General features: G+C 41.7%; 2 protein-coding genes across 2 annotated transcripts in view; one reads left to right on the forward strand and one right to left on the reverse strand.

Annotated features, from left to right (window-relative positions):
• STX6 (syntaxin 6) overlaps nucleotides 1-16,732 on the reverse strand; it is a 590,646-nt gene that overhangs the window by 375,075 nt on the left and 198,839 nt on the right. The gene's annotated exons all lie outside the window — the stretch shown is intronic.
• Nucleotides 1,371-16,732, forward strand: part of XPR1 (xenotropic and polytropic retrovirus receptor 1) — a 124,967-nt gene continuing 109,605 nt past the window's right edge. The window contains exon 1 of the mRNA XM_063134457.1: nucleotides 1,371-1,611. Coding sequence (XP_062990527.1) covers nucleotides 1,543-1,611 — 69 coding nt within the window. The 5' untranslated portion in view covers nucleotides 1,371-1,542. The remainder of the gene's footprint in view (nucleotides 1,612-16,732) is intronic.

Consider the following 16,732-nt stretch of genomic DNA (forward strand, 5'->3'; position numbering starts at 1 on the left):
TACTCCATGTCCTGACTGTTTTCACCTGCCTTGTCCCACTCCAAGCCCTGAACTGTGAGGGGGCTTTCTGGCCTTTTGAGGTTGTGTTGGATCATTAGGGATTAACACCATCAGCTGGGACAGCTTTTGTTGTATGTGAAGGTGACTGTGCTGTCTTCAATACTGTATCCTTTAATGAGGAAATCTGCCCTGGGGAGAGACTTTTCTGTCTTGAGGAGGGCCTTCTCTGCTGTGGCACCCCGGCTGTGGAATGAGCTCCTTAAGGAGGTTTGCTTGGCATCTACATTATATGCTTTTAGATGCCAGCTGAAAACCTTTTTATTCTCCCCGCATTTTAACAGTCTCTAAATAACTTGGTGTTTTAAATTTGTAATTTTGCATTGCTGCTGTTATCTGGTTGAGCTTTTATATTGTATTTTATATTATGGTTTTATACTGTTGTTTTATACTTTGAATGGTTTTAATTTTTGTGAACCGCCCAGAGAGCTCTGGCTATTGGGCGGTATAGAAATGTAATAAATAAATAACTAGCTGTGCTGCCTGGAGTCAGCCATGAGGGTGGGGGGGGGGTGAGGAAATGGGGGAATCCCTCATTCCTCTGCCTGAGTGTGGGCTCCCTGAAGTGCCTGGTGGTTATCTTATTTTGTTTCCCCCTTTTGTAAATTTAGGAGTAAATCCTATTGAATGCAGTGGAACTCACTTTCTTCCATTACGGTTATGCCATAATAACTGTGTTTTTCCACATTATGGACTCCATACGTTGCAATAGACCAAGAGGGCCTATCCTTCGGTTAAACAGTGCTGGAAAGATTCTGGAGGCCTTGGACGTCAGTCCCAGCCAAAGGCGCCCCACGGAACGCTCCCTAAACGCCCCTCATCCCACTGCAGCTGAGCCAGCAAAGGGGGCGTGCCGCCCTTTGGGTTCGTTTGAAGAGCCCAGACCAATGGGGGCGTGGCGCGAGCGGGCACGTTCTCGCGCTGTCCCCGCCCTCGCCGGGCTTCTCTTGCCTGGCTTGGGAGGGGAGTGAGGGGAAGTGGGCGGGGCTAATAGCGATGTTTTTCTTTCTCTTCTCCTCCTCCTCTCTACCCCCCGTTCCCTCCCTCCCGCATTTTTCCTTACGTCTTCTCCGCTCTTTGGGAGGCGGTTACCGTGGCGATGACGTCAAGTTCGGCTAGTATAGGGAGGCAGGCTTAGCCGTCGGCGGAGAGGGAAGATGGCGGCGGGGGCTGCCGCTGCTGCAGGGACGCCGGAGGAGGCTGCGGGGCCGCAGTGGGCGGCGGCGCTGGGGCTGAGGCGACCCTGAGCGGGAAGTGCGAAAGCGCGCTGTTGCCGGCGTCGTGAGGGAGAGCGAGGCGGGGCTCATGTGCGGTGGAGGAGGCGGCGGCCCGGGTCCGTCGTCCCCCGCAGAAGCACCGACCGGAGGCGCCTCAGTCGGGTCCTGCTCCCGCTGAGCGGCTCCCGGGCAGCCGAGAGAAGGTGGAGGGCGAGGCAGCGGCTCGGCCAGGCGGGGCTGACGAGCCCGCGGCGGCGGCGGCGGCAGGATGAAGTTCGCCGAGCACCTCTCCGCGCATATCACCCCGGAGTGGCGGAAGCAATACATTCAGTATGAGGTACCTGTGCTCTGCGGAGGCGGCGGTTAAAATGAAAGGGGGGCGGGTCTGGGGGGAGAGGAGAGATTCTGGGGGGCGGCTTTATTTAGGGGGGAGTATGGGCAAAAGGAAGGGTTGGAGGAGGGTGTTTATCGGGTGGGGAGGGTGATCAGTTAGAAAAGGTAGGGTTAAAACCAGGTGCTGAGTTGGATGGATGGATGGATGGATAGCTATTCTGCTGGTGGGGCGTCTGATGCAAAAGCTCCCAGTTTTCTGCTCCTTCCTTATGCTTCAGTCATTTAGGGTGGGCACAGTGGCGCAGTAGATGTTCTGGTGATTTTCTACGCCACTCAGCTCATCCCACCTGCCCCGAAGCAAACCCCACTGTCCCCCCCTCCTGCGCCGCATTCTGCTATCCTAACGCCGATTTGCTGGGGTCCCTCCCATCTCGGTGTCGTTGTCTCTGCTTGCTCCCCTTTATCTGCATTCACCCAAGTTTGCAGTACTGCAGGGACGGCTGCGATTTCTGCCCCCTAACTTCTAAGAGATTTCCGTCTCTTTCACATGGCTCCTAAAAAGACGGGAGGCCCACTCACCCCCATGGGCATTCCACTTTGGGAGACTGGTCAGAATGGGCGTGTGTGTGTGTGTGCTTACAACGTGAAAGAGCAGAAGCTTTGGGGCATGTAGTCTCTCCTCCTTTGTTGAAGGGCACAAGGCAGCTCTCTGCTATTGGGTTGGTTTATGGACTCAGTCCCTCAGTTGCGATATTAATGTTACCAAAGAACACAGGAAACAGAGAACCTTAAAGGTTATCTGCCAAACACTAAGGAAGGAAGCTAGGTGGCACCCTACCCCAGGGTTAGTGATATTCGCCAGTTTTCACACTTGCCATTTTCTGTATTAATTGTTCATAACAGTCCTTGATCAGGTAATGGATTTCCAATATACCGATACTCTGATGTTACTTACTTTTGAATTTAAAGGTTCATTTGTGTTGGTCTTGAGGTCAGTATGTGAGGATCCTGGTAAGTGCTATCCTTGTGGGTGTGGTGACTTCTGCAAATAGTTTTAGGAGAGAGCTTGCCCCATAGCTTGAGTGTCCAGCCTCCCCTGGGCATTTCTTTGGGTTTGATGGATTTGGTTTCGACTTGTAGAGCTTGCATCAATCGTTTCATCAATCGTTTCATCGTTGCATCAATCGTTCGGCCCACATCTTGCTGTGCTTTATTCTTTTGAGGCTTTCTCTAATTATGAAAGCTTTCTGTTTTTCATGGCAAGGATTTTTCTCCCCAAAGTCATCAATGAATCCTTGGTTTGTACCAAGGAAACCCACCAATATCAACCTCTGTTTTTGTGAATGTCAGCTTCCCTGTCCTTTGTGTATTTTATTCAGGTTAAGCACTTCTCTAGGATTGAATGATCCCTATACTTACCTTGGGTATTTCGTTCTATAGTTTCCATTATTTTGCTTATATTTGTACTGTTCAAGTAACAATGAACTTCTAAGTCAAGTTTGTGTATTTCTGAAGTGGCCAATCAATCACCACTTCCAAAGCCCTGGGGTGTTATGTGGGGATTGGCTTTACCATTTTTCTTCTTGTGCTCAACTTTGTTTTTTATTCTTTCACTCATTGATTCCAATGGGGGGGGGGAGGAATTAGTTGTGCCAGCTCCAGGCTGTCATAGAGGGATCCCCAACCTTGGGTGCCCGAACGATCAAAACAGCTGTGGATTTATGGCTTTCTCCACCCATACCCCAGTGCTGTATTACCCTATTTTAGAGCCTGTTGCTGGTGGTACAGTTATGACCTCAGAATTTTGTGCAGCTGTAACTAGGAAGTCTAGGGCAAATATGGCTCTCTGCCAGTCGAGCTCCACCCCTTCCTAACCACCTCAAGGATTGCTTTTCCTGTCTGTATAAGAAATATAGTGTATGAACATAAGTGCAACTACTTTCTGAGGGAATTCTTGATTTTTTAAAAAAAGTTCCATATAAACTGTGGGTTTCTATGATTATCTAAAGCATGGATATCTAATTTTTGTTGGTTAGTTTTCAACATGTCGAAAAAACAATCTTAAATAAGTTCAGTATCACAGGGAGCTTCTTTTAAGTCAGGTGTTCCAGCTCACCCCAGGCAGATTCATATATGTTAAGAGTCACATGTTAGTGTTTAGGGATTTTTTTCTTGTTTTTGTAGCCTATGCTTGCTCAGTGGAAAATAGCCTCACAAAATGCCTGATGAGTTTTAAAGGGCACTTTAACAAGATCTTGCCATAGAAAGATTTGGATCTTAACAAGAGATTAGATACTGTGTTTTCCAGCATTGTCTGGTACCCTGGAATTTTCATTTGGATTCTCAAGTGAAGAATCAGGTGCACGTAGTCTGAGGACCACCCTACAATGTTCACTGCCCTTGGATTTTTTGGAAGGGCAACTTGCTGAATATACTGTCTTGGTTTAGGAACAGCACTGATGCTTTGGATATAATGTCTCTATAGAGAAGAAAAGGAGTTAGATGCTTGAGGAAATAGCATTTATTCCTAGAAGTAAATGAGGGTTATAGTTTCTGCATAAGGAAAAAGCAACAATGAGAACTGTCCCTCCCCCCCATTTTTTAGATTGTCTAAAGATCTACTTGCTTATGCTTACCGTGGAAACAGTTTTTCTGCACCACTGTCAGTTCTTTGTGTGCAACAGCCTGGAATTCTTTTCAGTTCAGTGCAAACTGAGTAAATTGTCCCAGTGTAGTTTTCATATAGTTCCCTCTAAAAAGGAAGTGATGAGAAATGTGGATGAAGAACATTGCTACTTCAATTTTAAGAATTAAATATTTAGCATATTCATAATAGTGCTATCAGAAAGAACTGTACATATTCCTTAATGAGTGTATATTCTTCTAGAACTCTAGGGGTTTTTTTTTGAGGGGGGTGGGGTTGTATGAATAGTGTGGAGATGGTTCTTTAATGGCTCAAATCCTTCTCCCCCAAATTGATCTCTGATAAGCTCAAAGTGGAAAAAAGTGTTTGGAATTAGGGCTGCAAACATATTAATTTTGAGTTTATCTCCCTTATAACCAATTAATAGATTACATTTTTATGGTGTTGAGACTTGGCCAAGCCAAGTAAAAGGAAAGCTCCAGACAGCTGGTCCATGTTCCTCCTTCTAGTCCTTGCCCCCTGGGAGTTCTCAATGCTGGTCAGTTTCCTCTCTTCCCATATGAATACTGGTTAATGCAAGTCCGGTTTCTATTGTTGATTGCTGAGAGCCCCCTCCCTCCTGCTACCAACTGTCTCTGGAGAGGCCACCAGTGAGGGAGGAAGCAGCAGCCAGGCACCTCTCCACCATGCCTGGGTCCAGCTCCAGCTGAGAGCCCCCTCCCTCCTGCTGTCAACTGTAACTGCTGAACTTTGCAACTAAGATTGTAGTGCCTGAATTTGCTTTCCTTTTCCCCCTCCTCCTCCTCCCTCCCAATCCCCTTTCCTTTTGTGTCATGTCTTTTAGATTGTAAGCCTGTGGGCAGGGACTGTCAAGAAATACTTTTGTAAGCCGCCATGAGAGCCTTTTTTGGCTGAATGGCGGCATAAAAATCCTTAAATAAATAAATAAATAAATTTGATTCTTGAAGAGTACCAACCTGGCTGGATAAAGCAGTAGTCATAGGGCGTATGAGCAGGGAGGTAGAGGGACTGTATTCCAGAAAATTCTCACCTTGTTTACCAGGAGCCCTGTCCAGTGGGCTCCTTTCATCAACTTATCTACCTAGTGTTGGGGTTTTGGGATAGAGTAGGGTTGTGTTTATCTGTTGCCAACTCCAATACATCATTAACTCCTCAACTGAGCTCACAGACATGATCTCAAGCCTAGTATTGGAAGCCCCCCTCCAGCCTTTAGCTCTGTGTGATTTCAACAACCATGTTGTAATTTTGTCTCCTATGGACCCATTGGAGATCACAAATCTAGCACTTACTTGCAAAACCAGGATTCTCTTTGTCCCATTTCCAACCATTCAAAACTGAAGTTCTCTGGGTGGTGTATAATATGTAAAAAAAAACATACAGTACAAACCTTAAAAATAAAACCATTACAACATCATGCCTACCCTTACCGTCTTTGTGGATCCCTGCACAACAGCTTTCTTCAGAATAGGGCTAGGGAAGGTACTGAAGTTTAGGGAAAGGTTCTGAGTGAAAAGGCAAGCTGGGTAAAGTTAACCATTCCCAGCATTTCCCAAACTGATAATCTTGCTGCAAACTAGTGAAGCAAGTAGGTTTAGCCATGCTGCTTCCCTGAGGCAGTGCCTTAACTGGCCCAGGATCTTTTTTTTCCTATTAACCCTTCATTGTATTCTGCCAAATAAAATTGGTAGAATACAATCTCTGCATAGTAATTCCAGGCACCATCCCTAATGCCCCCTTTCTTATGGAGCAGGTATGTAGAGGTGCCTGGCATACAGGAAAAACCAACACATGTCAAGGCCAACTTGGCTGCTGTGGCTCAGAATGGCTGTCATGACAACCATGGGATTGTCCCAGTGTGCTTCTGGCCCAATACATTCAGTATTTCAAATGCTTGATTTGATATTCTGTACTACATGAGATGAAGGTAAACTGGGTGGGGGAACTTGCTTTCATGAATTAAATAACCCACATTAGTTACATTTCAGTTGATTAACAGTTTGCACCTATTTTTTTCATGATGTAAGGAAAGGATAAACAAGGCACATTGAGCTTGATTTTGAGGACTTGGAGGCTCCAGGATAGTGGTTCCGTTTTAAAAAAAATATGTTGCATATCACAGAGAAGACAGCGGATGCTATGCAAGCAGAATGTCATGTCAAAATACTGGTAAGGCTGGAATACATTAAAGCATGGCCCCAAGTTGGAGCAAAGAGGATTTAGTTTGCAGATTGCAAACATTTCAGCTAGGCACATGGTCGTAGTGAGGCTGTATTGATCTGTGCTTCATTACAACACAGCTTGAAAGATATGTCATACCATACCTTGTATTGTTGAATGCAGAGTAGGGTTAGAGCAAGCATTAAATAGAAGAGTAGAGGGAGATACATTTATTTATAATCCGATAGTACATGGCAGGGGAAAAATTTCCTGACAGTAAGATCTATACTACAGTGGAACAGTCTACCTATGGAGGTTGCAGCTTCTCCATCTCTGGAGGTTTTTTTTTTTTTAAGAAGAGGCTGGACAGCCCCCTTTCATGGATGCTTTAATTGGTTTTCCTGCACATTGCAGAAGGTTGGACTAGATGATCCTTATGGTCCTTTCCAACTCAACAATTCTATGATTCTATGTTCACTTTTGAAATGATTGGTCACCTTTTACTGTAGGTATATATTTTCTGCCTGTATTTTGTTAGAGAGGAAGATGCCTGATATGTTCTTGAACTTATAGAAAAGGTATTTATCTTGACTTAATCCATATGGAGGCAGCAGATTGTGGAAGAAGAGACAGAAGGTTTCATGAATGCGTTGGCTTATTTAGATTTAAGAATGAAAAGTTGAAAAGGAGACAACTTGTTCTTCCAAATTATGATTTTTATAATTGCTCTTTATTGCCAGCACACTTAATTCTATCTCATTAGCATTTGATAGTTTGCCTGCAAGCTACACAATGAATTTTGAATGCCAGGTAAGGCTGTTGTTGTTGTTTTTTATCAGATCTGTATGTTTAATCTGAGATACAGAACTAATCTTAGGTGTGTTTTTCATCAAACTTTGAATGCAATGCGTAAACAATTTGTATCACATTGGCTCACATGGGAAGAAACATAGAAAGTGCCATGTCAAACTTGCTAAGTGTCTGTTTTGATTTAACACTTAAATTTAGAATTTGCACAACATGAGAAATAAGGACGCCAAATCGTACAAAAATTTAGCTAAATTGACAAGATTGTCCTGTTTTGAGTTTAGATTTACAACATCAACAAGACATATGAAAACCCTAAAGCACTGAAGTTGAATCCCCCTAATATTAGCTGTGCTGTCCTGACCTACCCAGAGAACTGACTAACTTGATGTTTTAAGTAGCTATACATGCGAACCTGATCCTAGGGGATTTTCTTGACTCTGATTATTGAGTATTAGTTTGCTGAGCCCCTAAAACCAGGCAATGTGCTAATGGATCCAGTGCAGTGCCTTAGGCTATATTTTGCAATGTTCTCTGTTCTCTTCTTTAAAACAGAAGTAGAGAAAGTTGCTCCTCTAATCTCCACATTTAGTGCAAATGCTGATCTCTGTTTTCATATACTGCAGCCTGAGGATCTCTTGAGTTGTGCAGCCTTGTGTTTAAACTGCTTGTTAATGTAATGGCAAACTATTTTGCCATTTACAAGAAATTTAAGTTTTAAAAACAGTAATGCTATACATACATACACCCGGCCTTTTCTATAAGTTCATGGACATACTCATTATTGCAAATTAATGTGTTCACATGATTTTATACTACATCTTGTAGAGATGATATTTATCACAAATTCTGGCAATAGTTGTTGGGTTGGGGTGGCCTTGAAGTAGCATGGGGTAGGGAAACATGAAGTGGTGAATAACTTTGAGGGTAATTCCCTTCCTTAGTGCTTACAGTTTCCATTTAGCACCCTTCCTCCCCCAGAATGGTTTTCTACTCTCTTAGATGATAGTCAGTGTTTTCAGATTTTCTCCAATTCAAGGCTGTTATTTTTTTATTTTTTGTGGAGTGATTTTGCCTATAAATTAGTGGTTTAGCTTCAGTTCAGTCGCTGTTGAAATAAAAGCAAGGAAATAAATCCCTGTTTCCAACAATAATTCTCCATATTATGAGATGAGAGGTAACTTTGCAAGTTGTACTACTGTGCATGTGCTCTGTGCTATGCGTTGTGCGGCAGGGTCTTGCTATTTACTGTGTAATCTGTACAGCACCATATACATTGATGGTGCTATATAAATAAATAAATAACAATAATAATCATGTTAGTATTCTTATTTTAACGGAATAAACTGAAATCATATGATATATTAACTTATTAAAAGATATCTAAACCAGCTTTCAGGAGATAAAAGCTCTGATAAGGTAGTGTATAATTCTCAAACCTAACAGGATAAATCATCTTTAAATACATACACTTCTTAAAATGAACAGGGCAAATTAATTCTAGGAAGAGCAATGAATAAAATACAGATTGTAATAAAATGGATTTAAAGATGAAGCTGCATGAAGAATTTCTAGAGGGAGTGAATTCCGTAAATGCCAAGCCACCAATGGGAAATTAGTAAACATTTGTATTTTAATATGGTAACCTTGTTAATATGTGCAGCCCTAATCCATGAACATGATTGGACTTTTACCATTGACTTCAAAGTTAGCGCTTCTCTTTGCATTCATACAAAGTTAATGTTTGGAAGTAGGATTATATTACTGTAGATTATATTACTGATCATTTATTAGATTCTTTAGGTTTAAACCAGGGTGGATTTGATTTAAATCAATTTGATTTAAATTAAGATTTAAATCACTACTCAGAAAGACTTGATTTAATCATGTGACTTCCCCCCCCCCCAAAAAAAAGTACACTCTTCTTCGCTATATTTTATGCAACTTAGAATTACCAAAGACTCATTCTTGCTGGTATAATCTTAATATTTACAACCAGATGAAGGTTTCATTTTTAGAATAGCAACTTTTCAGATTAGTTTTACCGTTATATCAAAAATACTGATTTTGTTATACTATTAGAAACATATCATAGATAGATAATTATGAAATTATTGCAAAGTGAACTATCTCCAGTTTAATAGGTTAATCATTCATATTTGGACAACTTTTCTGCTGTACTTTATTGGAAGGAGAAAAATAATCTTACAGAAACCTCTGGAAGAGCATGACATTGTGATTGGATTAATGGAATTCATTTACCAACAAATTTATGCAGCCTCATGCTACATAATTAAAAACTAATCCTTATTTCATGATATTCAACCTTTGGACTATAATGTATCTTAAATAGAAAACTATCTTTAGATAGATTTTTCCTCAAAAAACATTTTATGAAAAAATCCAATTTAAATAAAAAAAATCCAATTTAAATAAAATCCAATTTAAATTTTCAAAATCCCGTGTTTTTAAAGTTTTTTTTAAAGAAAAACCATTGATTTTTATCCGCCCTGTTTAAACCTAAGCATTCTTGTTAATTTCCCACACATTAACGGCTTTGGAAATTACAAATTTAACAGTGTAACCAAAGGGTACAGTGATTATTTCCAGTTTTGAAAACATTGGTAAAGAAACAACTAAGTTTGTGTATATATTGCACTGGCACTCCTTTTTCTTTTCTAATATAACACTTCTATCCAGAAGGTGTAGATATTGGCCGCCTGAAGTTTCTATCGTATTTATTCACAAAGGACAAAACCAGAAACCAGGTTGCAAGGAAATGGCCCATAAACAGGATTTATTTTAAAAATAAATGTTGATCTTGTGATTTGGCATTCTAGAGCAAGGAAATGATATTCAGTGTCTATTTTCAGTTAATATGGAGCAATAATGGTAGCTATCATTTTTTTTCTCCTGAAGAACTGAAACAATGACGTAGATTTTAAGAATAAAGAATGCAAAAGGACAAATTAAAACACTAATTATCACCCTACTTTTTGCCTATAAATTAGTGGTTTAGCTTCAGTTCAGTCGCTATTGAAATAAAAACAAGGAAATAAATCCCTGTTTCTAACAAGTTTAAGCAATGAACATGCTTTTTAGAATGCAATGGGTTAGTGAAATTCCCAGCATGAGTAGTGGGAATGTAGGGTTAGTGGGAGCTTAGCAGTGTGAATAACTGTTGCAAGGTGTGAAGTTAGCAGTGCTAAATATAACAAACCTTGTTCTGCTGTGGACAGTGATTCTAGCTCTTCTGTCTCTTACCATTTTATTTCTCCATGTTCTTTGACTGACACAATAAAAACTAATAGCATGGAAAAGATATTAGGGCTTGTAGTGAGTTGGAAATAATTTCTTGATTGGTAGAGATGTTAAACTAGGGAGCCTTGATGATGTGACGCTCTTTCTGCAGTACAGCAACTTCTTTGACATACCCATCTGCTTGGAACTGGTGTAAAATGTAGATCAGCAAACAGCAAGTTGGGTAATAAGGTACATGGCTCTTTTATAGCCGAAGGACCTTGTGTGGTTCAGCTGTTAAACCTTTGGGAGATGTTTGTTCCCCTCTGTTTTTCCATCTTCATCACCCTCTAAAACAATAAAACTTGTCCTTTTAGACTTTGTCTACTTTCCAAAACTACATTTCAGTTAACAGTTCTTTAGAGCTATATTGTGACTGTTTACTTCTCTGTAAGTTGAGGCATTCATTGCTTTCTTCTTGGGTGTATCAGAGTTTAGTCAAGGAAGGGTGGGGGTGGAGAGAACCAAAGCTGAATTTGCCATGCTGAAGTCCATAGCTCTGCAATGATTAAGAATGATTAAGAATCGGCTCCGTCCATTTTCTTCTGCTGCCCCTTACGCATGGAACGCTCTTCCAGAACATTTGAGAACTACAAGTTCAATCGCAGCTTTTAAAGCTCAACTAAAAACTTTTCTTTTTCCTAAAGCTTTTAAAACTTGATGTTGCGCAGACTTTATACTGTTAGTTTTACCCTACCCTGTGCCTGCTTACCCTACCCTGTGCCTGTTTGCATTCTCTTCCCCTCCTTATTGTTTTACTATGATTTTATTAAATTGTAAGCCTATGCGGCAGAGTCTTGCTATTTACTGTTTTACTCTGTACAGCACCATGTACATTGATGGTGCTATATAAATAAATATTAATAATAATTAATAATAATAATCATCAAACTATAATCTTCCAACATTTTTAGTGGCATAGACACTAAGAAAAAAAGCCCAATTTATTATTATTATTATTATTATTATTTATTTATATAGCACCATCAATGTACATGGTGCTGTACAGATAACACAGTAAATAACAAGACCCTGCCGCATAGGCTTACAATCTAATAAGTTGTAGTAAACAATAAAGAGGGAAGGAGAATGCAAACAGGCACAGGGAAGTGTAAACAGGCACAGGGTAGGGCAAAACCAACAGTGTAAAGTCAGAACAAACTCAATATTTGAAGGCTATAGGGAAAAGAAAAGTTTTGAGCTGAGTCTTAAAAGCAGTGATTGAGTTTGTAGTTCTCAAGTGTTCTGGAAGAGCGTTCCAGGCGTAAGGGGCAGCAGAAGAAAAAGGACGAAGCCGAGTAAGGGAAGTGGAGGTCCTTGGGCAGGCGAGAAGCATGGCATCAGAGGAGCGGAGAGCCCGAGCGGTGCGATAGTGTGAGATGAGAGAGGAGAGATAGGCAGGAGCTAGGCAGTGAAGAGCTTTGAAGGTCAGTAGGAGAAGTTTATATTGGATTCTGAAGTGAATTGGAAGCCAATGAAGAGACTTCAGAAGTGGAGTGACATGGTCAGAGCGGCGGGCCAAGAAGATGATCTTAGCGGCAGAGTGGTGGACAGAGACCAGCGGACTGATGTGAGACGAAGGAAGGCCAGAGAGAAGAAGGTTGCAGTAGTCCAACCGAGAGATAACCAGTGCGTGAACGAGAGTCTTGGCAGAAGAGACAGACAAAAATGGTCGAATCCTGGCAATATTATACAGGAAGAAACGACAGGATTTAGCTACTGCCTCGATGTGAGGAGTAAAGGAGAGCGAGGAGTCAAATATAAAGCCAAGACTACGAGCTTCCTTGACTGGAGTAAGCGTGACATCGTTGACAGTAAGGGAGAATGAGAGGTGAGGAGAAGGTTTAGGAGGAAAAACTAGCAGTTCAGTCTTTGCCATGTTAAGTTTCAAACGACGATGAAGCAGCCAGGCTGAGATATCTGAAAGACATGCCGAGATACGATCGTGAACATCTGGAGAAAGTTCCGGAGATGAAAGATATAATTGTGTATCATCGGCATACAGGTGATATTGGAGGCCGTGAGATTGAATGAGCTTGCCCAAGGGCAGCATGTATAGAGAGAACAACAACGGGCCAAGCACCGAGCCTTGCGGAACCCCAACTGAAAGGGGAAAAGAGGAGGACGAGCTGCCGTTAGCCGACACGCTGAAAGAGCGACCCTCTAGATAGGAGGCGAACCAGTTATAGACAGAGCCACAGAGTCCAAGGTCGTGGAGGGAATCTAAGAGAAGATCGTGATCAACCGTGTCAAAGGCTGCGGTTAGATCAAGGAGAATAAGAACAGAATAATGGCCTTTAGACTTGGCAGTAAGAAGATCATTGGTGATCTTGGTAAGGGCTGTTTCAGTGGAATGCAAAGGACGGAAGCCAGATTGAAAGGGATCCAGAGCAGAGTTATTAGAGAGAAAGTCAAGACAACGAGAGTAGACCAGACGTTCCAGGATCTTTGAGACAAAGGGCAAGAGGGAGACAGGTCGGTAGTTAGACAGGGATAGTCGATCAAGAGTGGGTTTTTTGAGAATGGGAGAGACTGTAGCATGTTTAAAAGCAGAAGGAAATGAACCAGAGGACAGAGAAGAATTAATGATGTGAAGCAAGGACGGGAGGATAGCGGGGATAAGATTAATAAAGACGCGAGAGGGAATCGGATCACGGGAACAAGTGGAAGGCTTCGATGAGCGCAGTATTTTAGACAGTTCATCAGCTGAGACCGAAGGGAATGCCGAGAGAGTTGAAGGAGGAGCTGACAGGTGGGGGACAGGAGCTGGAAGCGGAGCAGAGTTGGCTAGATCGGAGCGTATAGTTTGGATTTCAATTTTCTATCACTTATTTAGATCTTAAATAAAAGTGCATATTAACTGGTTACTATAATCATAGAAACATAATGGCTGCGTTCGGACAACACTATAGTCAATGGTGGGTATAATAATCAACTCGACAGTTGTTTATTTAGGGGGTACTCAGCACACAACACGATAATAATCAACCGTAGTGTGGATAAGGATCAGTGTTGAGTTGACTATTAGTCCATGCAGAGTTAACTCACTCATCCCTCACCCTCTCCCCCCCCTCAGTCCTCCTGTAGTATCCCATCAGCCATTGCTGCCAAAAATCTATCCTGCTGGCAGGACTAGAATGGCAGCTGCTGCTTTGACTGGGCTTGCCTTGCGACTCTGTGGCTGACAAAATAACCAGTGGTGGCCGACAAAATAACCAAAAATGCCCTCCACACAAGGCAATAACCCAAGGTGGTTCAAATAGGCAACTTTGCACAGTGTTGGTTATTTTGGCCAAATAACCAACTGTTGGTTAAAAAACTCCCTCCACGCAACACAATAACCCACAGTGAGTTAAATAACCAACAGTCGACTATTTAAACCACCTTTGGTTATTGTGCTGTCTGAACCCAGTCAATGACTTGCTAGAGTAGTGACTCTGAGCCATTTGTAGAGATCAGGTATTTACTAAGCATAAATTTGGCATAAAATTTCATCAATGTGACTGTATTGACTTTTCAAGTATATATTTTAAAGCATTTATAGCTAGCACTTCAACTGGAAAAATTCATTTGGCCATCCCAGTGCTTTGCTCTGACTAATCCTCAGAATAAAGCATTGGGGTGGGAGCTCCATTTGCCACAGTAGAAAAACAACTGGCATGGTTCTCCAGAGATCTTGTTAGGCCCAAAGGCATTGCTTCATCAGAGTGAGGCATTGTGAGTGTGGTGCCCTGGAGACCACCTGTGGAGACCATTAAAAATCCCATTTTAAAATAGCTTTATTATACACACACAATGTAGCAAATGTGGGCTAAATCAACTTTCCCCACACTGTTGCACTCCAGATGGTTTAGATTCCCATCAGACCAGCCAAGATGGCCAGTGATCAGAAATGTTGGGAGTTGTAGTCCAAAACATCTGAAGGGCAGGTTGGGGAAGGCTGAGTTAAACATACCCTGAAAAATCCAAGGAAAAGAAATCGCACAAACTACTAGGTTAGGATGCATAGTCAGTGCTTAGTAGGACATTCTACAAAGCCCAGACACAGTTTGTAGGCTCCTGCCCTAACACTTCATAGTAGGCTAATAGAGGCTCTAAATACATTGAAGAAACCAATAGCTATATCAAATTTCCTGATTTAAATAGGAAGATACTAGGGAAACCTAACTATTCAGCAGTCTAACTGGGGAAAGAAAGAATATCGTTAGCTTTATGAGAAACTGAAGAATTGTTTTTTTGGTGGTTGCATTTGTCTAAGGCACACATGATTTAAAAGGTAATTTTAACTAACTTTGCCTTGTTTTTTAATCCAGATATTTCTGGTTCTCTTTGGGCTTGTTCTAGGAGCCCTACATCAAAATTTGGTATCATTAGGCCATGAAGTGAATCCCATTACTGTGTTCTGATCGCAGCCTAAATGGAGAAAACACTGTCATATAATATAGACTGGTAAAAATACGAAGCCTCAGAGCTGTAGGAGCTATTTTTTCCTTATGTCAAATCTAAAATACTCCCCCCCATGCATGTTATACACATTTTGCACCTTCTATTTTGCATCTTTTGCATGATGCTCCCACAGATTATTTCAGTGCATTGTGGTTTTTTGTGTCATTTTTAGCCCCTCAGACCGCAAATTTGGCAAAATATGTAGAAGTTGCAGCCCCAAACTCTACACTGTCCAGACACAAATTTCAATTTTAGAGCTGTTCCTTTAAAATGTGTTATAACAAAACTGCAGGAAATGTTGTAGAGAACTTTTAACCCAATGTCCATGGATTATTGCCTACAAATAAAATAAAATACAATGCAGAGATTATATAGTTATTTCCTAAACATTTTCCAGTTTGCCTCACAGCCTACATGTTTCTGGCACCTAACTTGTTGAATCCTAAAATGCAGAGCTTGTGCTCTCCTTTGAAAAAATTGAATTGTTGTATCCTGGTGAACAATAGACAAACTACTAATAACTTATTGTAGTAAACATTTTCTTGATCAACACATTTTTCAGTTGTAATTAGGGATATTGTGGGGATTCAACTAGAGTTGCTCAATTTAAGTTTCCAGCACGGATTTCTGCCAGTCAAAATGGACACAGCCCTGAAACATTGATTGGCTCTCTGCACTCTTCTGTTGCCCAGCACGAAGTAGAATGTGCGTATCCTCCTTGCTGTGCAGCAGAAGAGTCCTTTCAAGGCATAGATCTGGCTCTCCCCCATCTGAGAAGAAAAGCTTTGGAAAGTGTAGATTCTTCCTGATGTTACCAGGACAGATCATGCCTACTGTGGGACAACCTTCTGGCATGAGAAAAGGCTTGGCTTCAGGACCCTTGCAATAGGGTGCTCAAGCTAGTTAAAGTGGAGCATGCTCTCTCTCTCTCTCTCTCTCTCTCTCTCTCTCTCTCTCTCTCTCCCCTGGGCCAGGGCAGATGGGAAGCCCTCTTCCCCTGACTGCCCTAGAAAGGTGTGTTGACATAGAAGGGATGTCCTTCTATTGCCAATACAGTGTTTCTATGCTTGTTGGGTAAGAAGGGGCTTCCCCTCATGGGTTATGTTGGCCAGGAAGAGGATAGCCTTTCAGGCTGGCCAGCATAAAGAGAACTGGTGTGTTGAATATTGAACCCTTCCCTCAAGAGGCTTGGTGAGGCCTAGTTGTTGTTGTTTTTGGTGGGGTGGCGTTGAACAATATGTTCATACATCCCTAGTTGTAATACATGTAATGCTGCTGAATCAATTATTTCAGATGAACCTCTTGCTTATTTAACCGTGCTTTAAGTTAATATATAAGGTGCAATGTACTTGTACTTAGTGGAAATTTGATTGTCATTAATGAAGCAGTATTGAAGGCCTACGTGAGCATGGTTTTAGGCATTAGTGTTGGGACTATTTGGATGATTAGCACAGAGAGCTTTGGCTATGGGGCAATATAGGAATGTAAGAAATGAAATGGTAACCTATGGTTGATTTTTGGCCTCTGGAGGGTTCTGCCTTGCCTCACAGTTGCCATCATGGAAGCAAAGGAACAGTTGTGGTTTTGGACATGCCAGCAGACCAATTGGTGAGCATGGGCAAAAGCTTTAGCATCTAATCAAAGGGAGAGGCGGGTAAGAAATAAAAAAATAATTTATTATATTATTATTATTATTTATTCCATATGATTTTATCTGTACTCCTCCCTGAGATCTCAGTGCTATAGGGTG

Source organism: Elgaria multicarinata, chromosome 1, assembly GCF_023053635.1.
Source record: "Elgaria multicarinata webbii isolate HBS135686 ecotype San Diego chromosome 1, rElgMul1.1.pri, whole genome shotgun sequence".
Lineage (NCBI taxonomy): Eukaryota > Metazoa > Chordata > Lepidosauria > Squamata > Anguidae > Elgaria > Elgaria multicarinata.